The sequence below is a fragment of the Achroia grisella genome, unplaced genomic scaffold, assembly GCF_030625045.1.
Source record: "Achroia grisella isolate CSIRO2021 unplaced genomic scaffold, CSIRO_AGI_Agris_v1 utg512, whole genome shotgun sequence".
NCBI lineage: Eukaryota > Metazoa > Arthropoda > Insecta > Lepidoptera > Pyralidae > Achroia > Achroia grisella.
The window spans coordinates 2,251,749-2,276,882 of NW_026712906.1; the positions used below are offsets into that span (position 1 = coordinate 2,251,749).

General features: G+C 32.0%; 1 protein-coding gene across 1 annotated transcript; it reads right to left on the reverse strand.

The window, feature by feature from the left end:
• Positions 1 to 6,700: 6,700 nt before the first annotated feature.
• Positions 6,701 to 24,903, reverse strand: LOC131846721 (G-protein coupled receptor Mth2-like). Its single transcript, XM_059196100.1, has 8 exons — positions 24,497 to 24,903; positions 14,818 to 14,995; positions 14,154 to 14,336; positions 13,232 to 13,310; positions 11,858 to 12,045; positions 10,709 to 10,877; positions 9,691 to 9,873; positions 6,701 to 8,921 (listed from the first exon to the last, which is right to left on the reverse strand). Exons 1-8 carry the CDS (start codon positions 24,833 to 24,835, stop codon positions 8,792 to 8,794), a joined length of 1,449 nt encoding a protein of 482 aa, XP_059052083.1. The 5' UTR covers positions 24,836 to 24,903; the 3' UTR covers positions 6,701 to 8,791.
• Between the last annotated feature and the right edge of the window lie 231 nt (positions 24,904 to 25,134).

Here is a 25,134-nt window from a genome sequence, read left to right on the forward strand (position 1 = left end):
TGAACAGATTATGTATGGAATGTGGTTGCCAAGGTAAAAAATATAAAGAAACATGACAGTAAGTAATTATTATATAATATTAACATAATGTGTTGGATAACTAAACATACAGGTTCATACGTCATGTCAGACGGTTACTATAAGCTATGGGTGTAGGCGGTGTTCTCTGATGGGTATTCCCTGCTTCTTTTTGAAGAACACCATTAAGTTTAAGAAAAACCTGACAGGAAGTTCATCCATAATTAGTTTATGGTTCGTGGTAGCTCTAAATCTTATTCCATATAATAACCCTGGTCATCTCACATAGCGCCATCTAGTCGAAAGCTAAGCAGATCTTGTGTTGTGGGTACTAGACAATCGATATAAATACTTAGTTATTTATTTTTGTAAATACATACACTATATACATTAGGGTGATCCTTATTTTTTTACTTTTGAATTATCCTCGGGCCACTTGCTCATTTGATTATATACTTATAACTCTAAATATACAGCAATTTTTTTTTTGTTAAGATTTAGAGGTCGCTACCAGCTGTCAAAATTTTTACAAAAAGCGTTGAAAGGCAGCTTAAATGATGGTATTATTAATGTTTCATTTCCGTGTTTAGTCGAGCAAGATAAACTCTCATAGACAATCGCTTCATATTTTTCCTTCAACCCCTCTCTATACCGACGAGTTGAGATTTCTTCTGTACCGACGCGTCGAAATTTAGCCAGTTTTAATAAGTCATTAACTGTATAAATCATATAACTTGTATAAGTCATAGTAACGTATCAATTAGTACTATTAATTATAACCAATTAAGAGCAAAAGCAATATTTACTTTTGTTGGTAAAAGAGCATAGGAAAAAATACGCTAATACTAACAAGTCAACCCTATATCTAAAAATAAATGAAATATCTACATAATATCTTCGTAACAACAACAATAATTTGGTAATATTTTTTATCTGGGCTAAAAAAATAAAAGAATGTAACAAATGCTAAACTTAATAAATAAATAAATAAAAAAAAATCTCAATAAAAAACGTGCAAATTTAAGTTTTTATTTTAAATTCAAACCTAGGACCTCTAAATATCTTTAAATTTTTTTAAAAAAATATTGAAATACTTTCTCATGGTATCAAATTACGTGGTGCCCCACGAAATTTAAAAAAAATATTTTTATTCATAGGAATAAGGACCACCCTAATATACATAGAAAACACCCAGACTGATACATAAAAATCATATTTACAATATAATAACATAATACTCATAAATACCAACGTTTATTTTCATAAGTATGACTGCATAATTATACCATAATTGTACCATGCAAGGAATTCCTTGCATGGTACTACCACAAATAAGAACTCACGACTATCAGAAGTAAACTGCTAGACCACCGGGGCTGCCCGTGTTATTTGAGGTGTGATGGTAAATTGTCTATGGCAAGTAATACGATGGTAGATGATAGTACTATTCTACAATTTAGAAAGATTTGAAGACGATTGAGAGCACTATAAAACTGCCAAAACTGTAAAAGTTTCTAAAAGTAGGACGCTTCTACTCACTTATGAATGAATGATTTTGATTTAGAATTAAAATATTTTTATAAAGGTCAAATCACAATGCGTCATCTAGTGTCAACCTAAGCAGGCTTAAATTGAATCTGAAACCTATTATGGAAAAGTTATAATATAATCTTACTTCATCCTTGATAATTTAAGAGCTACGCTCTTGTTGTCGGTGGAGCACTTGCTACTTTCCTTTCCGCGATCTTCCATCATGCTCTTCAATTCTTGATACGACACGACTTCCATTTTGTCGTTAATTAGTTTAAAATCTTACTAAGCAACGTAGCACAGTATTTTTGGGATATGATATAATATCTATAGTTATAACGCATATAGTTTAGAAATTTATAACTAGAAATAGTCCGATCAGTTTATTATTATCAAAAATATATAATCCATTATTTACGTACGTTCCAATTTTCTAAACAATATACTAGAATAGATTTTGTTAGCTGGAAGAGAGGCCACGTGTAAACCGATATTGCGTCGTATATTTCAGTACAGCACAGTATAATTTTAAACTATATTATAGTAGCTCGAATAGGTTTTATATGTCAAATATAAACCTACAGATATTGCGTAAAAACGTTCGAAAATATCAATATTTACAATCTGTGCGAATGTGCAAAATAAAATCACTGTGTAAGTAATTTGCACACGGTATTAAAATTAACAGATGATTAAATTAGTTATATTTTTCACCCTTAATCTTACAGCATACTGTGGAAAAATCTTACAGTAAAATACATGCCTAATTATTTACATAATCCCATTTTATGTATGCAAAAGTTAGTTTAATTTATTACATATGTACCCTCAGGCAGCTAAATAAATATATGTTACAATTCAAAATTTTATTAAATTTTGAATTGTAATTTAAATTTTACAATTCTTAGTTTCTGTAATTTTAATATAGAAAATGTTATATATTGGCTTGACAGCCAATAATATTTTTGGTGGATCCTCCTCTAGAGAAATAACCTCAAGACAGTGAGACTGGAATTTAGTCAGAAAACTTCATTTCTTTTCGATTATAATAAGAATATGTAATATTATTCTCTTATCTATGCCGAGATGATCTCCACTCTTCGAGATAGTGTACCCATAACAGATTTTATAAATCATAGAATTAACATATAAACACATAAATCATAAACATACCACTACACATGTGCGTCAATTTATATGAATACGATTAATCATATAAAAGCTATTTATCCTATATAATTTACTCCTGCATATAAATATATACTCTAATTCTGTTATTACAGAGTAAAGTTTTTATTGTACATCACGTAATTCCAAAGCAAAATTAGGTGAGTCAATTTAGGCAACACATAGCCTAATTTAGGGTTAAATATTAGGTAACCTTCTGATTTTTAGTGGTTAAGTGGCTATTACTGCATAGTTTATTAATAATATATAATATGTATTTGGTAAAGTAACTGAAATATCATTAACATGACGCAATTGGCCCGAAATATTATAAAATTGCTACATATAAATATAGGTATGTATACAGAATACATAACAAAACAATAGAACAATTTTATTTAATACATAATAAATAAACGGTAAATTCATTAATTGATACATTATTATCACTATGTCCCCTCGAACAAAGTGATAATAACAACAAAAAAGATACATCCAATAACTATCAATAACATCTTTTTTATTGATATTTATTCGTTATATTTTTCTTCTTTGTACACGCACTGTATCAATATTTATGTAGGCAGCAAATTTAAAAATGACGTAAAATTTAAACTATCGAAAATGGTGACGCTGTTATCAAAAAGTAACTTTTTTTAGCTCCCGCCTCTAATACTATTTACTATCTCTTACTGTATATAAGACATGCTGTACCATCCGTGGATTATCAGTTAAATAAGCTTTCAAACCCCCATGCTAGGGGTAATGTTTATAACAAATTTCCTTATTAAATTGTATTTATTATTCAGTTATATTATGTTTAAGAATTAAGTATTAATGCTTTGTAGGTTATAATTTGTCGTAAATAGATTAATATAAGAAAATCACATTTTTAAACTGTTAACACTCCGCACAAAGTTTTATAACACTTGTCGTCGGCTCGAACCAAGCCGTTCAACTACAGAGTCAGAAAGTGTAGAAATTATACTTTGTGTGCTGTAGATACGATTCAATAGGTATGATTGTTTACATTTACTTTTAGACTGTTGCTGTTAGAGCGTTTTATTTTATATAATATTTATTTATACATGTTAGCTATGATAGTGTAGAAAATCGATCTATTCAAAGTAACATTGTTGTGTACCGATTGGATTAACATAAACGTTAAATATTACTTAATAAATTACAATATATGTTAAATATTACAATATATATCAGGGATGTTAGAGAGTACCGAGTAACCGTAACCGAATCCGAAATAAAAGTTTCAGATAATATCGGATAGGGGTGAAGCGTAATTGAAACACGTTATGTAACCTTTTTATTAGCTATTTGTATTTTACTTTTGAAATTAATATCTGTAACCGAAATTATCCGAAACTAACGGATAATCCAAAATAATTTCATATTCGCATCCGTATCTGTATCCGGTATAATAATCATTCCTATATCCGAAACCTATCCGTATCCGAAATTTCATATCCATAACATCCCTGATATATATATATATATATATAGAATTACAATACGTCAGTGAAAACAGCATTCAAATGATTAATAAGCTGAGATTTGCGTGCACAAATCTACAGACAAACAGAAAAATAAAATATTTTGTTGACATTTGATGTTTAGAAAAAAATCTTTAACAAACACAGTTCCATTAGAATCATACGACTTTATTATATTTCTGGAATATTTTAATAGTAACAACACGTGTTTCAAGATCACAGAACAAGTGTTTATTCTGACTAGCGGCAACCGCCTTTATATTTGAAGTTACAGCTAGTTTATTTAGTATGAAAGAGAAACCTTGTATTTTTTACCGACTTCAAAAAAAGGTTGTATGATAATCGCTATTTATGTACCTATATATGGTGTTACAATGGCAACTTGGAGCAACTTGAGAGGATTATTATAATAACGACTAGCAACCCTGTTCTTGAATTTACCGATTATGTCATTAAAACCTTTGATAAAAAGAAAAAAATAATGAGTATCTTTCTGGATCTCTCTAAGGGTTTGGATACTGTCTGTTTGTTAAACAAATGGGAATACCATTTGTTTAACAAACTGGATTCTATTGGCATTAGAGGCGTGTCTTTTAATATGTTCCTTGTAGTTACCTTGAAAATCGTACTCAATTTGTAAGATCAGATCAGATCAGTGACGAATATATCAGCTATGGTGTTTCACAGGGTAGTGTCCTCGGGCCTACCTCCTATTTAATTTATATTAATGGTCTTTGTAGTATAAATATTCAAAATTGTAAAACTATTACCTATGCTATGAAATATTATGTTATCTGTGTCTATGCTGACGATACAGTTCTCCTTGTTAGTAGACAGAATTGGATGGAAACTCATATACATTCCGAAAATGACTTAAAACTGTTAAGAATTGGCTTCAATTAAACTATCTTACTCTGAACATTTCAAAAATAAACTTTATGCCTTTTTCAATAAATCACGCCACTCAACCACTTTCGTCTATATCTTTGCCATTTCTATTCGCCCACATATTTGTTCGATATTAAATCCCACAATGTGTAAGTGTATATCTGCAGAACGCGTTCCTTCCCTTAACTACCTTGGTGTTATACTTGACTATTCAATGACCTGGAAACAGGATATTGATGTAACTGTTTGCCGCGCGAGGAAATTAATATATTTTTTTAAGAACTTGAGAAGTATGCACTAGTACAGTCAATTATTACGTACTGTATTACCTTCTGGGGAGGAGCAGTTAAAACTATATTGGTGAGACTTGAACGAGCACAAAGATCTGTCTTGAAGGTATTGACAAAAAAGCAATTCTGCTTTCAACTGAAGATTTGTGTTCAATTTGCCAGGTCCTAACTATCCGTCAACTATTTGTGCTAAACATTACGCTTCGTAGAACTTATAAAACATGTAAAATAAATCCTTGTGGTACTGCAACAGCTAGTCGTCATTATTACCACATAAGTTCTACTTTGTATGATAAGTTAAATTAAGAATTGAATTTATATTCTCTTTTCTACTACAAATGTAAGCTGTTGTTTTTTCATAAGACTAGCTTTGAAGCCATTTAGGCTGCAAAGCTAGTCTTATGAAAAAACTAAAGATCTTTTAAAACTTTCTTGACTCGACTTGTATCGTAAATATTGTAGTTTCAAAAATAATGTGTAATAATAATCATGGTCTATGGATCACCCTCCCTCTCTCTCTCTCTCTCTCTCTCTCTCACACACACACACACACACACATACACACAAACACAAACACATACTGTTTACACATATACATATCAAATGCAGGCATAGGCTCTTTTTGTTTTGCATTTCTTTGTTTTTCTTTGTTTTTTGTATATTTAAATATATTGTAAATTTTATTAGACAAACGTGATGTGGGTAACGTCATAGCATGTATTTTTTGGAATTATATAAACTCGGTGGATATTCGCAACACAGTTTTATACTTCTGTGTCATCGTTTCTTCAGTGAAATGGTACACATGTTTTCTGTTTTAAATAAAAAAATGGTGGTCTTTAGGGTTGCTAGTCGCTAATCCAGTTGACTTCCACGTGGTTTTCTGTTGAAACCTTTGTACTTAATTCCTGGGAAATTGGATGACTGAGCTAATATCTCGATAACCTCAACTGATAGATGTTGATATATACTAAACTCACAAAGTAATGGGCACCTTATCGACTGCCACTATATACGGGTAAAAAAAAGATTAAATAAACAAAATGTTAAGTACATTATTTTATTTATAGATAGAAAATTAAGAATTGAATTAAAAACATTGTAAATTATTATAATTTCAACTTAAATGTTAATGAGGATTTTTAAGTTTAGTTTATCACTTAACTTTCATACAATTATTTAATTACTCTTTTGGAGCTTTTATTATTAGGTATATAATATATTTTAAGAATTTTATTGAAGTCTTATTACGACACAAAATTAAATCTTATAGAATATTTGTACTCGTACATTATAAAAAATATATTTAATTAAGTACCTAAGTACTGCGTATAACTAAAATTATTTATGAATATTAATACATTTCTTTATATTACCATTGCAGATGAATTGTTCAATTAACAATATAAAATAAAATAAAAATTAATTCCAAATAAAAATAGAAAAAGTAACCTAATATTTAATGGATTAGGTTTCTTTTTCTATGTTTATTCAGTATTAATATTACACTGCATTTGAAATTTTGTATTAAAGCGATTTATTATATTTTTACGTACAATTAATTATTCTATATTCCAGTCTCTTAATCTAAAATAAAAGTTATGTTTTATCTCTTATAATATTATGAAAGGAAATGTAACGAATTTAGTTATGAGAAAAGTTCTAATATTATAAAAATAGAGGTATTTGGTTTTAAGGAAAGTAAACTATCATTGACTGCACCGATTTGATTCACTTTCTGAACGGTACAGTATTTCAATGTGACTTATTTATTCGTAATCAAGTTGATAAAGTTACAATATGAGCACCCAGGCTTCACCTGGGTGCTCATACAGGGTGGCCAACAAATTTAGGTTGAAATTTAGTCAATTCTTATATGTTAATTTTAACAAATAATATTAATGAAGGCGGTATGTATAATTAATACACAGTAGTCACGACGTCGTTGTCATAAATTGATATAAAGAACTTATTTTAAAACATTTTTCATCTTAAAAAAAAATTATTTAAATTATAATATGATTGATCTTAATATGTAATAAATAATTAAGTACTTAATAAAATAGAATGTAATATTAAAATGCAGTAAATCCGTGAATTATGAATGGATAGATAGATAGATAGATGATTGTTAGATACTCTTTTACGCGAAAACTACTGAACGGATTTTGATTAGACTACATTAATATATCTTATACATCAGAATAACATATTGGCTATAAATGTCATGCGGGTGTAATAGCGGGACCTGCTGGTGTAAATTAAAATAGGTACGTATAGAGATGCATATGTGTCACCACTCCTTTCGATCCCCACGGTCATAGGCGTAGGTCATAGACCACGACTAGAGATATGAAGCACAAACAATAATATATAAGCCTTTCTGAATTTTTCATACTGCTCATATTCATTTCTATGCATATTTCTTTGAAACTTCTAAACAACATTAAATAACTCTTCATTTTATTTCTCGGTGGATTTTTTTGGGAGAGACTTGTACTGTACTACTAAAGTCTCTTCAAATGAAGCTAGAGCCACAGTCACTCAGCTTCAGTATTGGTTTAGTAGAAAAAGATGCCGAAGAATTCCTAACATGTTTTAATTGTTTTGTCATTTAACGAAACCATAACTGGAACCTTAGATGACAGAGAGTCAAGTCATTCAGTAAGCTAAAGGAGATATTACAAGTATTATTAAGCAAATGTGTGCATGACAAGTGGTGCTTTCACCGTAACGTTGACAGCTGACAATTCTTTTGACTACCCCATCCAGGATTAAAGTCGAGGCGATATATTCTGTGTTTTAATTAAATTACATATAGTCCTACTTTATGTAAATTATATTAATAAAGTGGACACATCAGTTATATAATTAATAGTCCTGCTATAAATCTAGTTGGTATTCGTACTAATTATAGAGTATAGTGAATAGAGTGAGTAAAGTCGCAATTTAATTAATTAATTTAATAATAAACGCATACATAAAAGAAACATTAAAAGCATTACAAACTGTACGATATGTCGCCTGACTTGTCGGGTCGACCAACAGGTCTGTTTTGGAGTTTCTCAATATTGTCTTCAGTCTAATCTAATGTCGTACTATTGTCGTGCTATCTTGATACATAATCAAGTATTAAAACAAATAAATCAATAGTCAGTTACTTACTTCCATTAACTATCGATAATGGAATTAATTATAGTACGAAACCTGAACTTAACTATAATAGTTTTAGGGGTAGGGTGCGTTGAGGCTGATATTGCTATCAATGCGCCCACTATATCCAAGTATTAACAAACTTCTTCGGATTTTATTGCACCATTTCAAAGGTGCGTTATACCAATTCAATATAGGTATGTTATATACGTTAAGTAAATACAGGTAAGGTGCAAATTAGACAAATCCTTTAGGGTTGATGCACACTTGTGGACTGGAGGACTCCTGGCTGATATAGGATAAAGTAGTAGAACTTGATCGGCTCTTAGAGTACGGAGACCTTCGGCTGTGCCCACAGCCTCTGAACCTGTAAATAAACGTATACGATTGTTACGATTGCGCAATACCTATATTACCTAACTCTTCTTCTATTTATATCACTTCTTCGGTTATGATGTAAGAAGAAGTAGTGAAATTACAGTAAAAGAGGCGTGGTATATTAATCTTCTAGAATGCCGCCAATCAGTTTGCTTTGTAAGCTATTTCGAGAGATACATCAGTTATAAGTGAAAACATTGCTTTCAGTAATAAGGCTGCCATATTATTGTAATTATTATAGCGTGTTCTTTAATATATTTTTTGTCTTTTATTCACTGTATGTTACAAATAAAGTATACTCTATCTTAAATTACAGCGTACGAAGATAACTTAATACTACCATACCACCATACATCTATCATAATGGCATCTCGATAATGATAATTAGGTACGTCTTGGACATAGTATACCTCTTCTCTTATTTGTCTCGCTACCTATATTTTGTTCCTACCTCATTCAAGAGGATTAATAGGCCAAATGACTGGGGGAATGGGATTGTTGGTTATGTGGACTAATGAAGAATCCATTGTTAACAAAGTACCAAGTCAGTTTTCTTCCACGCGGTTCCCCCTGGAAACTGTCGTGATAAGATCCTGGTGAATTTGTCACTAATCTTATCATCCTCCACTGGTATCGCGTCTGTGTAAACCACTAGCGCAACCGGGTGCACCGTTCCATTAACATCAATTAAAAAAAATGTTCAAATGCCTCAATGAAAAAAAAAAGCTATTTTCAGCAAAATAGAGGAGCTCACTCACTTTTTACTCAACTTCTGGAATATCTTCCTTTTGCAAATTAAAATCAGGAATATGACCACTCCAATTAATAGGTTGTAAATATCGGGAACTAGCCACATTTTCAGCTCGGGCTTGAATGAGCTAATCACCTCCAGTACCCAGCTCAGGCCCATCAGGATGGAGAGTTTCAGGTATACCATAAACCTGAAATATAATAACTCAGGATAATTTACATAGCGCCATTTAGTCCTAAGACGAGCTTGGGTATTAAACAATTGATTCGTTAACTTAAATAAATTTCATTTTGTAAATGCATACTTAATCTAAATAAAAACAGTCAGACAAATACAAACACTCATGAACACAAATGTTTACTTCGTGCGTACAATCGAACCTGCTTCCATTGGAAGTATGTTAAACCGCTGGACCACCGAGGCCATCCTGACTATATTGTAATACATCGTTCTTCGATCAGATCAATCAGTACACCATGCTCTCTAATTTTCTTATTATATTCACTTATTATCTGTACATATGTAGTATAAAACAAAGTCGCAGCCGCCGTCTGTTCGCTTATGTCCTTTAAATTACCTAACAAAATTTAATACAGTTTTTAGCAATAGATAGAGTGGTTCAGGAGAAAGGTTTATGTATAATACATGCGTGTTATAGTGTAACAAGCCGAGAAATTAAAAAAATTGTAATGCATCCGTGCGAAGCCGGGACTGGTCACTAATTATAGTATATTACGAGTACCATACAAATGCGTTATTATGGTTATAACGCACTTCAATTTCAGTCCAAGCTGAAGGTGAGGGCGTAATAGAGTCGGGTGTTAAATCCGCGCGTTGCCTACTGACTATGTGGCGGTCAGTTTGAATCTTGATAAATAAAAAAAAATGTATATAGTGCGGTTATTGAATATACTAATTGTTTGCGTTTACAACGCAGGCATTTTATGAGCTGCTTTATATATAAAAAACCGGTGAAATTAAATACACTTTACGAGCAAGGGTGTTGAAGTATTAATTTAAGTTACCTGTGCCACTGACTGCGGTGAGCTGCTGGAGTGCCAGCAGCAGCTGAATCCAAGACAGCTGTCCCACGGCTGAGCCTCCAAACATTGTATGCCGTCATCAAATAGAATATCCAGTTGAAAGCGCTCATGATCAGCATCGGGATATACATATACACCAGTTTCTGACCTCCTGGAATAATAATGTATTTTTTTATACTACTTCGCTTGACACGTGACACCAGGGGTGTTACGTGCGCGTTGACGACCCTTAAGAAGTCTTAATATACCCTTTTTGTAAATCTCCATGCTGGGAACATTCGGCAGGTAGTTCATTCCACAATCCTAGTGTCAGCGGGAGGAAGCTCCTCTGAAACCGCACTGTCCGAGACCACTTAGGTTCTAGCATATGGGGATGAATTCCCTATCGATGGCGAGCGGTGCGATAGTAAAAGATATAATTATAATTATTTATTATTTATTTCTCCTCTCAGACATGGATGGATAACAAAAGCCTGTAGTATTTTTGATAATTCAATGCATAAATAAACTATTACAATAGTAGTGAGAAGCTGGCGTCAGAAATAGTTACAACTTGTACCTAATACAGATCAGGCCCCAAACAAATGTACATGTGACATAGGTTGAATATATCACTATATAATTTAAATCTTAAATGTAAGTAAGAAATATCGCAAATTTATAGATTATATATATCTCTATGTGAGTGAGTAAGTGAGAAAGTGCAGAATGCAAATATAATTAATTATGTTTAAAATATACATTAATTCAATAAAAAAACACACACTACTAAGTATTCAAGATATACACATGGTCTTTTATTTATTGTTAAAATCTGTGATCAACTTAAGAATAGATTAATATCTTTTGTCTTTAATATTATAAGCTTACTGAACGTGATACATAATAAAACATAATAACCATAATAAATTTACTAATTACAATATATTTACATTCATTATGGTCGAATTTCGACCTAATTTTCGATCTGCATATTGTCTTCTACGAAAAAATGTATCTATGTATTTATCACTTGTTTAGTATCCAAAACACACACTCTGTTTGGCTTAGGCCTGTATGGTGCCGTGTGAATTGTCCTGAGATATTATTATTATTACAGTTATTACTCATAATATATGTTTACAATATTACCTTCAAGGAAGCACCCTTTATCAGGTATCTGGGGGGTGATGAACCAAGGGATATGTTTGAGGTTCGTCTCGTTTACAACTCCAGCAAAAATGATGAGTCCAAGAGGTACACCCCAACCATAGAAACTGTACATGCAAAACTTAAACCACTCCCCACGACGATGGATCGGTCTGGCCTTGGCATACCCTCTGAAAAGTTATATTCTGAGTTAATTACATAAACAAAGACACAAAGAAAAGAGGAATTGGTGCCTTGTATTATTTTCCGCATTATATTACTAAATATATATATATATATATAATAAGTATAATATATATAAATATTATTATGTAATTAATTTAATATATAATTGATTACAATGTAATAGAATAAATATAATAAATGTATTAACGTAATACAAATATTATAGGATCGCAAACATTATATATTTATAGTGTTTGCGATCGCAAATAGCCATATCCATAAATTAAATTTAAAAATATAGTTATTAAATTTAAATCTGGAATCCCATGCATGAAACATTGATATTGCTTTATTTTTCTATATATACCTATACATTTTATCTCTTCCCGAACATTCCGTGGCGTCCCTATTAAATTCAGTGTACAATAAATTGTAATCACTTTTTATTTTATTACTCATAATAAAAAATTTTAACTTAAGTGATATTCCTCCAGCAAACAAATAAATATATATATATATATAATACAATCAAATTGTACGAATGTTATAATATTAATACAAGAATCAAAAACATTGAAAACAGATACAGATAGAAGTAATAAACGCACAGTTATAGTTAATATGAAATAAGGGTATAATATGATATATTTTTTTGTAAAAATGCTCTAAATATAATAATAATTTGCCTTAAATTAGTAATGAAACCTTTACACATAGATACTACATTGCATTTTACATTCACATATGCATACATATGCACTCAAGTCCTAATCAACAAAGACCAACCAATATTCAAATTTGGCATAAAGATAGCGGCCACTTTATTATAACGACTGTACACGTAGCTGGGATAGCATATTATTTTTGAGATATAAAGCTATTCTCAAAAACTAATAAATTGGTATATTTGAGAATTTTGCATACACTTCGTAGGTCATCCTTCGTAGGTCGTTCACTTCGTATTGTTTTACGTTTTTGTGAATTTATATTGATTTTAAATTTTGTTTATTCAATAATTTCATAAAGTTATATATTTCAAAATATTTTTTCAATTATTTTCTGAAAACATCGACTAGAGGAGTTTACCCTACTTATTAACTTTTCTAACATTTGACTATGTTATTAGCAAAAGAAATTCGAACCAATAAATAAAAATATAAATAGACATTAGTATATACCAAGAAAACTGACCTGAACGTCCACCAAATATCATAAGACATAATATTCATCCAGCAAAAACTCGCCATAAAAAAGTAATACACCATGAGAGCTGTAACAAAATAGATACACATTTGCATTACACATTAAAACGTGGTTTAGTGGTTTAATACCCAGTATTACGTCCAAGAAATAATGAGTTCAGATCTGGGCGACAGCAAATAAAGAGATGTCATAATTATTTAATTAATGACACCAAATTTACAAATTTACAGTTATATTGTAATAACCTATTATGTTCTTATAAATACATATATATATATAAACATATATAATAAATACGCAGCATATCTACATTACAAATATTTACTACAATCTAAGCTCGGTCGAGCCTCGTATTATAAACACTAGTTTCTTCCAACGACAACTAAGTTAACAATTAAGATCTTATTATAATATATTAAATTTTTATAATTATAACTTATGTGTCATCGATCGATATAACATCGATATCATATCAAAGAAAAAATCAAAAAATGGCTCGCACTCTATTATTTTGTTGTCAATCAAAATACACCGAGCGAAATATAATATAATTAAGTGTTGCATTCATTGAAACAACAGTTGATAATGCCTCAACCCCATTTGGGATAACAGTCATGGCCGTATGGTTTCATTGTTTTAAGTTTTAAGTGCTTTCAAAAAGGATTGATTTCAAAATCAGTTTGCGGGGACGGCTAGTATATTTAAGTCCAAATAATCATAATAATATTTAAGTATACCCAAAATAAAAAATGAAGTAAATTGTAGCTAAGAACTATCTCGATCTCTTTAGTTTTGAATAACAAAAAACGCAATAAACTGTCCATTCCCTTAGGACCTACGATGGCAAAGACACAGACACGTCTAACATATAGCACCCTTTAGCGTTGGGTTTTAAAGAATGCACACTTACTCAAACAGAGACAGCCCAGTATGGATAAATCTTCATACATCTGTATGACTGCCAGGCCTATAAAGGCCATCAGCAGACTTGCAACATACGCCATCAGAACCAGGCCGCACAGATTGCGAAGTTCGGGCAGTAAACCATAGACAAGAAGAACCAAGCTCAGGAACACGCAGGAGATTAACATTACTGCAATCAGAAGATTAATAACATATGTATTATTACATATAATATTATTTTATGTTTTTCTATATATGTTAGTGTTTAAGGTAGCACATAGTATGAAGTAGAAACTCTTCCGTACATTATAATCCGTGTAGTAAATCATTAGACTATAATGCTTTTTCTATTACGTGAACAACAAACGAACATATTCATACAAGGGATTTTAAATAATAATAATATTAGACATAGATACCTAGACAAGTACACAATACAACTGGTTATTTGTATTGTATACTTATGTAGACGTGACTTTTGAAAAAAGAAATTCAGTTGAATTTCTTGTCAGTCCTTTTCAATTGAATCTGTATATTGAACTGGATGGTAGGGAAAAATATTAACACATAAAATTTGACGTTCATAAGCGGCAAAAATGTCATACATGAATAAATGATTTTTGACCTTTTTTATTTCATTTATATGGTAACAAATTTAAACCGTATTTTACATTTTGTCATGAATTGGCTGCTTTTCATCATCTCTTCTCCTTCCACAATAGCCCATAAGTTAATTTCTGGTGTTTTGACTCTCTTATTTGGCAATACGTAGTCCAAACAGTAGTTGGAAGGAGGCACCGGGGTCCATCTGTCGAAAGCGTTTGGTAGCTCCAAGAACACCATTCCATTCTGAAAAATTGAAAAACTATTTTGATCATGGCATTTTAATTAAATCAACTTATGAAATAAAAAGATCATATCTTAAGGAAGGTGTTACATATGAATGATCATGGTTATAAGGGCAGAGTAAGACCGGAAAAAAGATGGATGGACTGTGTGAAAGATGATATGGTAAGAAAGGGAATAAATAACAAGATAACTACGAACAGGAATTAATTGAATAGAAAACCTTATTACACTGACCACAATATATGGAATAAGGAAGAAGCGTAAATTAAAAGTTAAAATAAATATAGTTCACTTATCGGTCTTAATAGGATATAACATAGGAATAATATATGCAGAAAATGTGTAGAGGAAATAATAAAATGTCTTTTCACACAAGTTGATAAATTTACAAATTAAAATGCAATGAGTACACAATTAAAAAAATTAGCATTAATATTGTTAAGATTTTTCGTTGGGACAATGTATGTATGTATTTGTGGGTGTGTATGTACTTCGGTTATCAATCGATTGGTATGAATTAGTTTACATTTTAAATAAAATATAATAAAAAATAAAACAATTAAAATTGATAATGTCGAATAGTCATTAATACAAAGTGAATCACAATAGTTGGAATTCTCCGGAATGAAGGGTCATAAATACATAGAATAATTGCATCGAGAGTTAATATAATATTAATATTCTCAACATGACTCAAACTCATACCTAACAGCTTTTTTATCACGTATGCTATTGTAGCTATAAATATTTTTTCAGTTAGAATGGCAAACAATTTGACGGTCCACCTGCTAAGTGGTAACCGGTCGCCTATATTTTTCTTATGAATGATCTGACTTCATACTTATGTTATCATGCTCCACTTGTGCCTCGCCAGCGTATACTGTTAGAACTGGAATATCCTTGTCATCCAATAAAAAAAACCTAATTCAATCGCCAGGCCGCTTGTAAAATGTATTTCCGAATGACTACTTACTACTCATTACTATCACTCGTAATACTTTCTCCCCAGTATGCGCGAGGTATGTATAGGTATGACTATTTACAATGTCCACCTATGTGCGAAATGTTTCTAAAAAAACTGGCAAGAATCATTCATTCATTATTGTGATGTTAAAAGTAAATATTTTATTTTATTTAATATATTTTCAGATGTGAAAAACATGTGGTACTGCGACCTCTCGAAGATCTATTGTGTTCGTCCTGTTAGAGTTTGCCCTAACACAATGTACCTATATATATACATAATATTGCTAGTAGTACATTTGTAATACTGTTTAAAAACAATGAAACCACCCATGTTGTAATAGATTAATTAATAATCATAATAAACCAAGTACTTACCATATAAGAAGATGTATAGAGGTACAGTTAGAGGAAAATATTAGAATTAGTTTGTCTGTAGCTCTGTATTACAAATACATATTTAATTATATATATAAATAATAATAATAATACCCTAGATAATTCACAGCGCTACCTAATCCAAAGTTAAACAGAACCTATGTTATAGTTTTACTAAACAACTGATAAAAATACAGACCACTAAAAATATAGGCTATTCGATATGTCACCATGATATTAAATGCGTGTAGCAACTTTGTACCTCATTTTACTAATATGTATGTTTGTCGGTTTGTGACATTTTCACCATAAATGATGTAACCAACCATCCTGAAAGGCAAGTATATAAGGAAATAGACCTTTGTATACTGTCTTATAATAAAGTACTTGTTACTTTGTGCCTCGTTTTAAATAGATTACAAGTCCATCGTCGTGCGTGATACACTCTATCCTCATATAAAATTTTATAGACATCCATTATGACTCACAAAAATGTAACAAAAAGATAAACAGAGACTTTCGCATTTACATATAATGTGGATTAGTAAGAATAGTTCAATTCGCTTGTAAATCCTATTATTACTATAAATAGTGATGACAGAGTAAGGATACAATAGGTGACTAAGACAGGACGTAATAGGAGGTGACTAAGGGCAAAGACTACAAATACTTAGTCAATCAATCAAGTGATTTTGTCACCTTTAGTACCAATATACGTCTTAACGTATATTGATACTAAAGGTGACAAAATCATATTAAAGCACTATATCAAACAAGGGATTGAAAGATAAAGCAAGAAATGAAGAAGTTGAAGCACACGGTGAAAGAAAAATTATTTTATTTTAGACAATGAAAGTCAAATTCCACGCGGACGAAGTCGCAGGGAACAGCTAGTTACTAATAGTACCCTCTGCCCTGATTGAAATAAGTTAAACATGCATATTGTTCAAAGTCTACCTCGCAAATTAATCTCCTATACACGATACAAATTCAAGGACAATATTGGCAGCAAAGGTGGACTGAAAAATTCGTTTGATTCTCATCTATATTTCAGCCTCCAAGAAGCGTGCTTTATAATCTGTGATTCGACTGTACGATCAGATTGGGATGACATGACATGATAGTCCTCCGGAATGGCAGTTACACGATATCGTGATGTCCGTAGTGCCGTTCATGCATATAGATGTCGGTTACCATTTACCATCACGTGGGCCGTCAGCTTGTTTGCCATTACAATTACATAAAAAAATGGATATTATTATATAAAACTTTTAGTATAGACTTTAAGGACATTTGTCTTCCGTCTGTGACAGAACATTTAAAAAATATTGCAATTTATGAGCGTAATTACTGTTGAGATGTCGCTACTTATACCATCTGCATTTGAACCAACCTTTTTTTTTCGGACTACTCTAATGCGGCAGCTTCACTAGACGATAGGGAGCGAGTGCAGATAGCACTCTAAACCCGCAAAAGGACTTATGGTGCGGCTGAAGACCAACTCCCGCATTACGGATACGACTTTAGTCTGAGGCACCGCTATGGGTTCGAAGCTCGGCTCAGGCCGTCGTATTTTCGATTCTTGTTTGAATTGGACGGGGAATCGATCGGAGGCAGGTGGTAGAATTAGGTAAATATACGGTTCTTTCTATTATTGTTCATCTTTGTATTATTTTTTAATACCCGACGCCAGAAGTGGGTTGTTATCGTTTGATGTCTCTGAGGCATCGTAGCCCAGCCCTTTAACAAATGAAACCGATTGTGACGTTTCTTTTTTGTTTGAGAGCTGATATGATCCAAGTAGTTCTTAGTTTTAACTTTATGACGATCAGTTCGAGCGTTTTAAGGTCGATTCCGATTTTTAAAGGTTTTCTTTGTCTCTCGATGTAACTTTTTTCTAAATGTTTGTTGTCATGTTAAGTGAATTATATGTAATTCTAAATTAGAATTAACATGTACAATTGTACACCCTATGGGGTATCTTAGTTCGCCATAATGACGCACAAGAGTCTTATTATATGTAAAAACATTTTAATAAGGTACATTCTGTTGATATACTCATATTAATTATTTATTTATGACATTAAATTTATCAGTGAGTTGCGGTTTGTGTACCATTTTGTTAACTACGGATGTTATAAAAATAAATCAATAATTCTATAAAATGGTTTACAGTACTAGTATTAGAGTGTTGAGTAAATTTTTGTTTCTGTTATGTTGATCTGTATGTCTGTGTGTAGATAGCGGTTCTCCCTCAGATTTGGGGGGATTAATAAGATTGATAGTAAAACTATAATAATAATTGAAGATCGGGCGAAAAATGGTATTCTGATTAGCAAACCGGTCGAAATATCTAAAAAATAGTTCCTGCTGAAAACAGGGCCACAGATTTCTTATATTTGGAAGTAATACCTGATAGTCTTGTGGCAACATTGAAGTGTAGAAAACGCTATAGTGTAGAAAACGCTAATAAAACAATTTTAGTATCCACCGAATAATTAAAAAAACTAATAAATACCATCTCCGTCACATTAGCATTCAAACAAAAAAGTGACTCAAAATGGATCCATTTCTTTAGTTATAATAATAAGCATGGACAATTCAAACATAATTTAATGCCAAAATAAGTATAGCCTGTATTTGTCAGATATTATGAACTAATATGTAGGTAGATAAATAATAAATACTCTAATGTGTCATCTTTGTACAAAAGAATAAAGTATCATTCACAGCCTACACATGTTGTTTGAATAACGTAACAATATTACGGGTACTAGACAACTGATACAATAACTTTGATACATTTTTTTTTAATACAAACAATCGTGTTTGTACCGTGCTTGGAAACGAACCCTCGACTAGAGGATGTAAGGTGGGGTATTAAACCGCTGGACCAGACGAGGCCGTCAACGATAAATATAATTATTTATAGGTGGGCACATGTAATTAATTTATTCCACGACTTCCTTCAATTATTTTGTTCTAAGTACGAGTAAATATGATAACAAAGAGTCCGCAACAGGAAAAAATACCCATAGCAAGAGTGGGACTTCAATAACATAGGACTGAGAATTATTATTACTAATAATAATAATAATACTTTGTATTATGCTCAGAAAAATATTTACAAAAAATAACTTTACATAATACATTTATGTAAAAAATGGCAGCTTTATCGCTTAAAGCTTTTATATTTTACTTCTGTAACTATAAGTAAATACTAAAAAGTATAATCGTAGTATTTGGATATCTCTTCCATCACTTAGGTACTTCTTTTAACAATGCAACTAATTTTCGTAGTGTTTTACTATAATGTCAAACTCAACCCTTCTCTGGCAATACATTTCAGGACAGACCATTGAACTTGGCACCCATTTAGATCTCACCTCTTTTGTCGTAGAAGTCAACAATCAAGGCATATATCATAATATTAAACTCGGCTATCATTTCACATTTATGTTTTTGATGGGATATCATTAATTTTTGTACATAAATTATACGAGGTACTTATTTGTAACTAAATTAATACCAAATTATTTTTGATAAACTACTGTATTTTCGTATGTTTATGGGGTATAATTGTCTTTTTTTGTGTTATTTTCTATATTTTCTTGTAACTTTTGCATTGCCAATTCAGTATCAGGAATTTTTGGCCAAATTGGGGCGGTATAACGTCCACAGATGGTTGTACTCTACAATAGAGCTTTCGTGACTTGGATCTAAATTGTTAAGACGTACTCCATCTAAGGTTTTAACTTTGGAGAGTCCAACGTAAGCCTGCCCTTTATCAAATATAGAGGAGCCTATGTTGAGAAGAGGACTGTCAAAACTAAGGCCTTGTGATTTGTGGATAGTAATAGCATATGTTAAGCAAATACGGAATTGTTCCCTGTCAACATATACATTATTTAATATCTGAAACTTGGTATTGACTCGTTATAGTTCGTAAAGACGATTATGTAACAAATTGACTGTTATCTATTGAATTCTCAAGAAAAACAATTTGTTACCAATGAGTTCTCATTCTCGAGTTAACTACACATTCCTACTTATAACTATACTAAAATTGTTATTAATTTTTGGTTTAAACTATTGTCTATACCATAGGTATTTACTAAAATAATGTAATAATAATATAACCACAAATATATAAGTATAATTTAAGAAAACTATGAATTCCGTAGCATGTATCGCAACCTTATAGGTTAGATATGAAGAGAAAACTAAACATTGAGACGTTTGAGCTTTCGCGCTTATGAGGGCGGCTGCCATTCGCTCGGACAGGTTCGCGTCAATGTTTTATCGCACCGCTCGCACATGACGCCCTATACCGAAATGCCTATTATTTAATAATTATTTATAAAAATAATGATCTTACACTATCGATGTGCGCTAAATATTGAAATAATAATTAATACCAAATCTCAGTTAATAACATAATAAATACGAAATTCGACTATACTCTTAGTTATAAGTACGAGTATAATTTAGGACAGAATCTAAATTATAGCAACTAGTGTTTACCGCTCAAGCTGCAACCGCTGCTAGTTATCGACACTGACACTGATGTGAAAGGGTTAACGTAAATTGGGAATGATCGACGTTTTCATGCAATATTACTTTCCGTCCAGTACAAGATAACCTATTTGGTAGCCAGGGATCAACGTCAATTGGTGGGTATTGACGTTTTCATACAATATTACTTTCCGTCCACTACAAGATGAGCTACTTTTGCCAGGGATTAATGTTAATTCATGCCTATCGACGTTTTCATACAATTTTAGTATTCGTCCAATATAACTTGAAATAGAATCAATTAAAGTGAAAAATTATAATAAAATGATAACAATTTACCAGTTTCATTTTTTCCTTTATATTCACCTAATTACCTATCTGGATGCCAAATTTGAACTTCCTAGGTCATCTGGAAGTGGGTTCTTACCTTATTTAGATATTAACGTCTAAATATCGTCATTTTTATCACTGATCAACTATAGATCAAAATTAATACCCACTTCCAGACGACCTAGGAAGTTCAAAATTGACCGTTTGAGATATGTTTATGAAATTTGGAACACATATTTATCTCGCAAGTCTATATATGAACCAAATTTGACAGGTTTATCTGAAAGAGTTTTTGAGTTATGAGGGGGTCAAAAGTGGCTCCAAATGGTTCGTGTAAATATACACACGGTACCGCTCGCCAGTTCTCTTACTTTAAACTCGGCTTTGCCGATTGCTACCGACTGAAAATTTGTAATATTGAAATAACCAATATGTAATACACCAAATTTTTTTTTTTAAATTGTTGTTGGTCTGTCTGTTTGTTCCGGCTAATCTCTGAAATGGCTGGGACGATTTCGACGGGATATTTTTGGCAGGTAGTTAATATAATTAGTAGTAACTTAAGCTACTTTTATTTTAGAAACATTATTTTTTTTTAGAAAAATAAAGTATAATTCCACGTGGACGAAGTCGCGGGTACAGCTATCTATACATATAAATAGAATTGGAGTTTCTGTTTGTAATATTGAAATAACCGTTTTTTACTACATGCATATGAATATAAATACGGTATATACAGCAAAATATATATTTTTTTTTAATTGTTGTCTGCCTGTCTGTTTGTTCGGGCTAATCTCTGAAATGGTTGGCCCGATTTTAACGGGACTTTCTGTGGCAGGTAGCTAATGTAATAAGTAGTAACTTAGGCTACTATTTTAGAAACATTATTTTATTTTAGAAAACTAAAGTATAAATCCACGCGGACGAAGTCGCGGGTACAGCTAGTCATATATAAAACTTTTATTCAATAAAATTAAAACGTACTAACATATTTAAACTATTTAGTACAGTCAATTGTCACTTTCTCTCAAATAAAAGGTTCTTTTGGTAGGGAAATAATAGCACATATCAATAGCTTTTTTTTTTATACCACTTAGGTGGCAATCAAGCATACGGTCTATCTGATGGTAAACGGTTACTGTAGCCTATGGACGCCTGAAGCACCAGGGGTGTCACATACGCGTTGCCGACCCTTAAGAAACCTTAATATACCCTTCTTGAAAACCCCCATGCTGTAGTCTCTCGAGAAAACCTCGGCAGGTAGTTCATTCCACAATCTAAGTGTACGCGGGAGGAAGCTCCTCTGAAACAGCACTGTCCGAGACCACTTAGGTTCCAGCGTGTGGGGATGAATTCCCTGTCGATGGCGAGCGGTGCGATGGTAAAAGGTAGCCGTAGGCATCATGTCAAACAATTCATCAGAACACAGTCCGTTGTATGTTCGGTAGAACACACAAAGCGATGCGAAGTCTCGCCTCAAGCTAAGTGGTTCGATACCGTTAGAGAGATTGGGATCATCGACAATTCTCATAGCACGTCTCTGAACCGAGTCAAAAGGACCAAGCTGGTATCCAGGTGCTCCTGCCCAAAGATGAGAGCAGTACTCCATGTGCGGCCGAACTTGCGACTTATACAATAGAAGTCTCTGGTTCGCAGTGAAGTACCGCCTCGCTCTATTCAGCACACCGAGCTTTTGGACGCCAGCTTGACCTTTTCTTCGAGATGACTACGGAACTCAACTGTGCTAGAGATGTCGACACCGAGAATCCCAATGCTCTTAGAGATGGTAATGGACGTGTTCTGGAATTGCGGAGCCACAGCAAAAGGGGTTTTCTTAGCGGTGAACACGCAGGCTTGTGTCTTGGTAGCTAAATAAAATTATGAAATTAAATAAAAATTCCATAACACGGTAAGTGTTATGGAATTTTTATGGAAAAAGCTATATACAAGTTTGTATTCGAGAGTGTTGTGGCCTAGTGGGAGAGGATTACCAATATAAAAAAATTATACGTATCTGTTTACATTTCTGACTGACTCTCCGGTGAAGGGAACACCGACAATAGCCGAAAAAAGTTGGATTAAAATATACTAATCCAAACATATATATTAATCCAAACTACACATTCGTATGTGTAGTTTGTAATAATAATAATAATAATCTCAGGACGATTCATTGGAACTGGACGGGAGGAAAAAAATTATAGTATAAAAATTTTACGTTCATAAGCGACCTAAATGTCCTATATAAATAAATGATTTTTGAATATGAATTTGAATTTCTAGTGTTGTTCACGAATATAGGCAGCCTCGGTGGTCTAGCGGTTTAACACACCGCCTTACTTCCGATGGTCGCGGGTTCGTTTCCCCGCACGGCACAAACATTTGTATTCATAAGTATGATTGTATGATACAATTGATATAACTACTTAGATATTTTTATATTTCTTTAGTAAATACATACATAATATGCATAATAGGTAACCTAAGTCGATTTAAAAGAAACGGAGCAAATTATAACAATTAAAATTAACACAGTGTTACTAACTGGCAGAAAGCTGAGTAACCCAATGTGAGGAACCTAATATGCTAAACTAGGTATTACACCTATGCTATAGGTATCGGTGCTCTCTTGTAATATGTACTGTAAATTATTTTTTTTACCAGTTTTAATAAAAAAAAAATAACAATATGGTTTTAAAATTATTTGATCACATGTGTCGACTTCAGTTCATTTGTGAAGCTGCATAATATAACTTTACTATATAGTTATATTTAAGGTTATGTGTGTATAGTCATATATCTTAATATACAAAAGAAGAAAATAAACTATGTATTAATGATTGTATACGAAAAATTATGAGTGTTGTTTTGAATAGTAAGAGCTATGTATGTGTAAAAGGGGTTTTGTGTAAATGAAAAGGACGTGTACAAAAAATGTGGAAGTATTTTACACACGTTAGTGTAGAGGATTTGTGACTAATATAAATTCATAATAACTTCTTCCAGTAGGTTCCACATGGTAAATGGTAACCATCGTCTATATTCTTTAAGAGCGGTAATGCATGCCATTCTTTGCTATGGCGGAAGATTAAACTGTCATCCCTTGATACCCTGTACATATCACTATGCCATATCTCCCTTCAACCCAAACAGTTTATAAAGAAGCTGTTCTGTGGTAGGCTGTTCTACCTCAGTAGCTACCGACGCAAACAAAGTTTACCACAAGAAAGGTATAAAAACATAATTGTACAAAGAGAGAACTATATAAAGCCTATAATAAGTGTAAATTTAAAATATATTAAATATTAAACTTACCTTCAACAAATAAATGTTGTACAGCCGATTCATATTGAATGATAATTTTTGGAAAGTCGCATTTTTAAATTTATTCGGTACCAATGCAAAATGATCCGTAAAGTTGATATCAGTTTTGTATATATTCTTATCGAAAACCGGATAGTCGGTGAACAACAACGTTTCAGTATAGTTGCCACATTTCTTTTTATTCACATACATATTCATAGGGCAGCACTTTGGTATACACAATTTTCTTTGGCAAATAGTCTTATCGAAATCATCTTCCAGTATCGCTGATAAGACGTTGATGGAAACAATATAAATGAATAAAACAAGTTTAAAATAACACCCTCCCATTTTGCGTATCTCCGTGTACGCCGCTACAAGTATAATAAGTTGAGCAAAGGGACTATATACAGTACTAATTAGTTTTGCTGAATTTGTTTGCTTCATACAGCGGAGGATTTCAGTGTGACGTGTCAAGCCTGCCCTACTTCCTCCTCATCTTTTGTTCAGAATACTAGCTGAGCCCGCGACTATGTTCATAAAAATATTTTTGGTTTATAAATCGATTGGAACAAAAGAAACACTAATATTTAGGTGAAGGTTAACACAATACATTTACGTAAATCGATTAAATCCTTTCTGATATTCAA

Bases quoted from the DNA above. Each gene is read 5' to 3' on its own strand.
- LOC131846721 (XM_059196100.1), bottom strand. From the start codon at position 24,835: ATGGGAGGGTGTTATTTTAAACTTGTTTTATTCATTTATATTGTTTCC. The intron at 12,046-13,231 runs GTCAGTTTTCTT...ATAACTTTTCAG, and splicing joins GATATTTGGTGGACGTTCAG to AGGGTATGCCAAGGCCAGAC. The intron at 10,878-11,857 runs GTAATATTGTAA...TTATTATTCCAG, and splicing joins TAAAGGGTGCTTCCTTGAAG to GAGGTCAGAAACTGGTGTAT.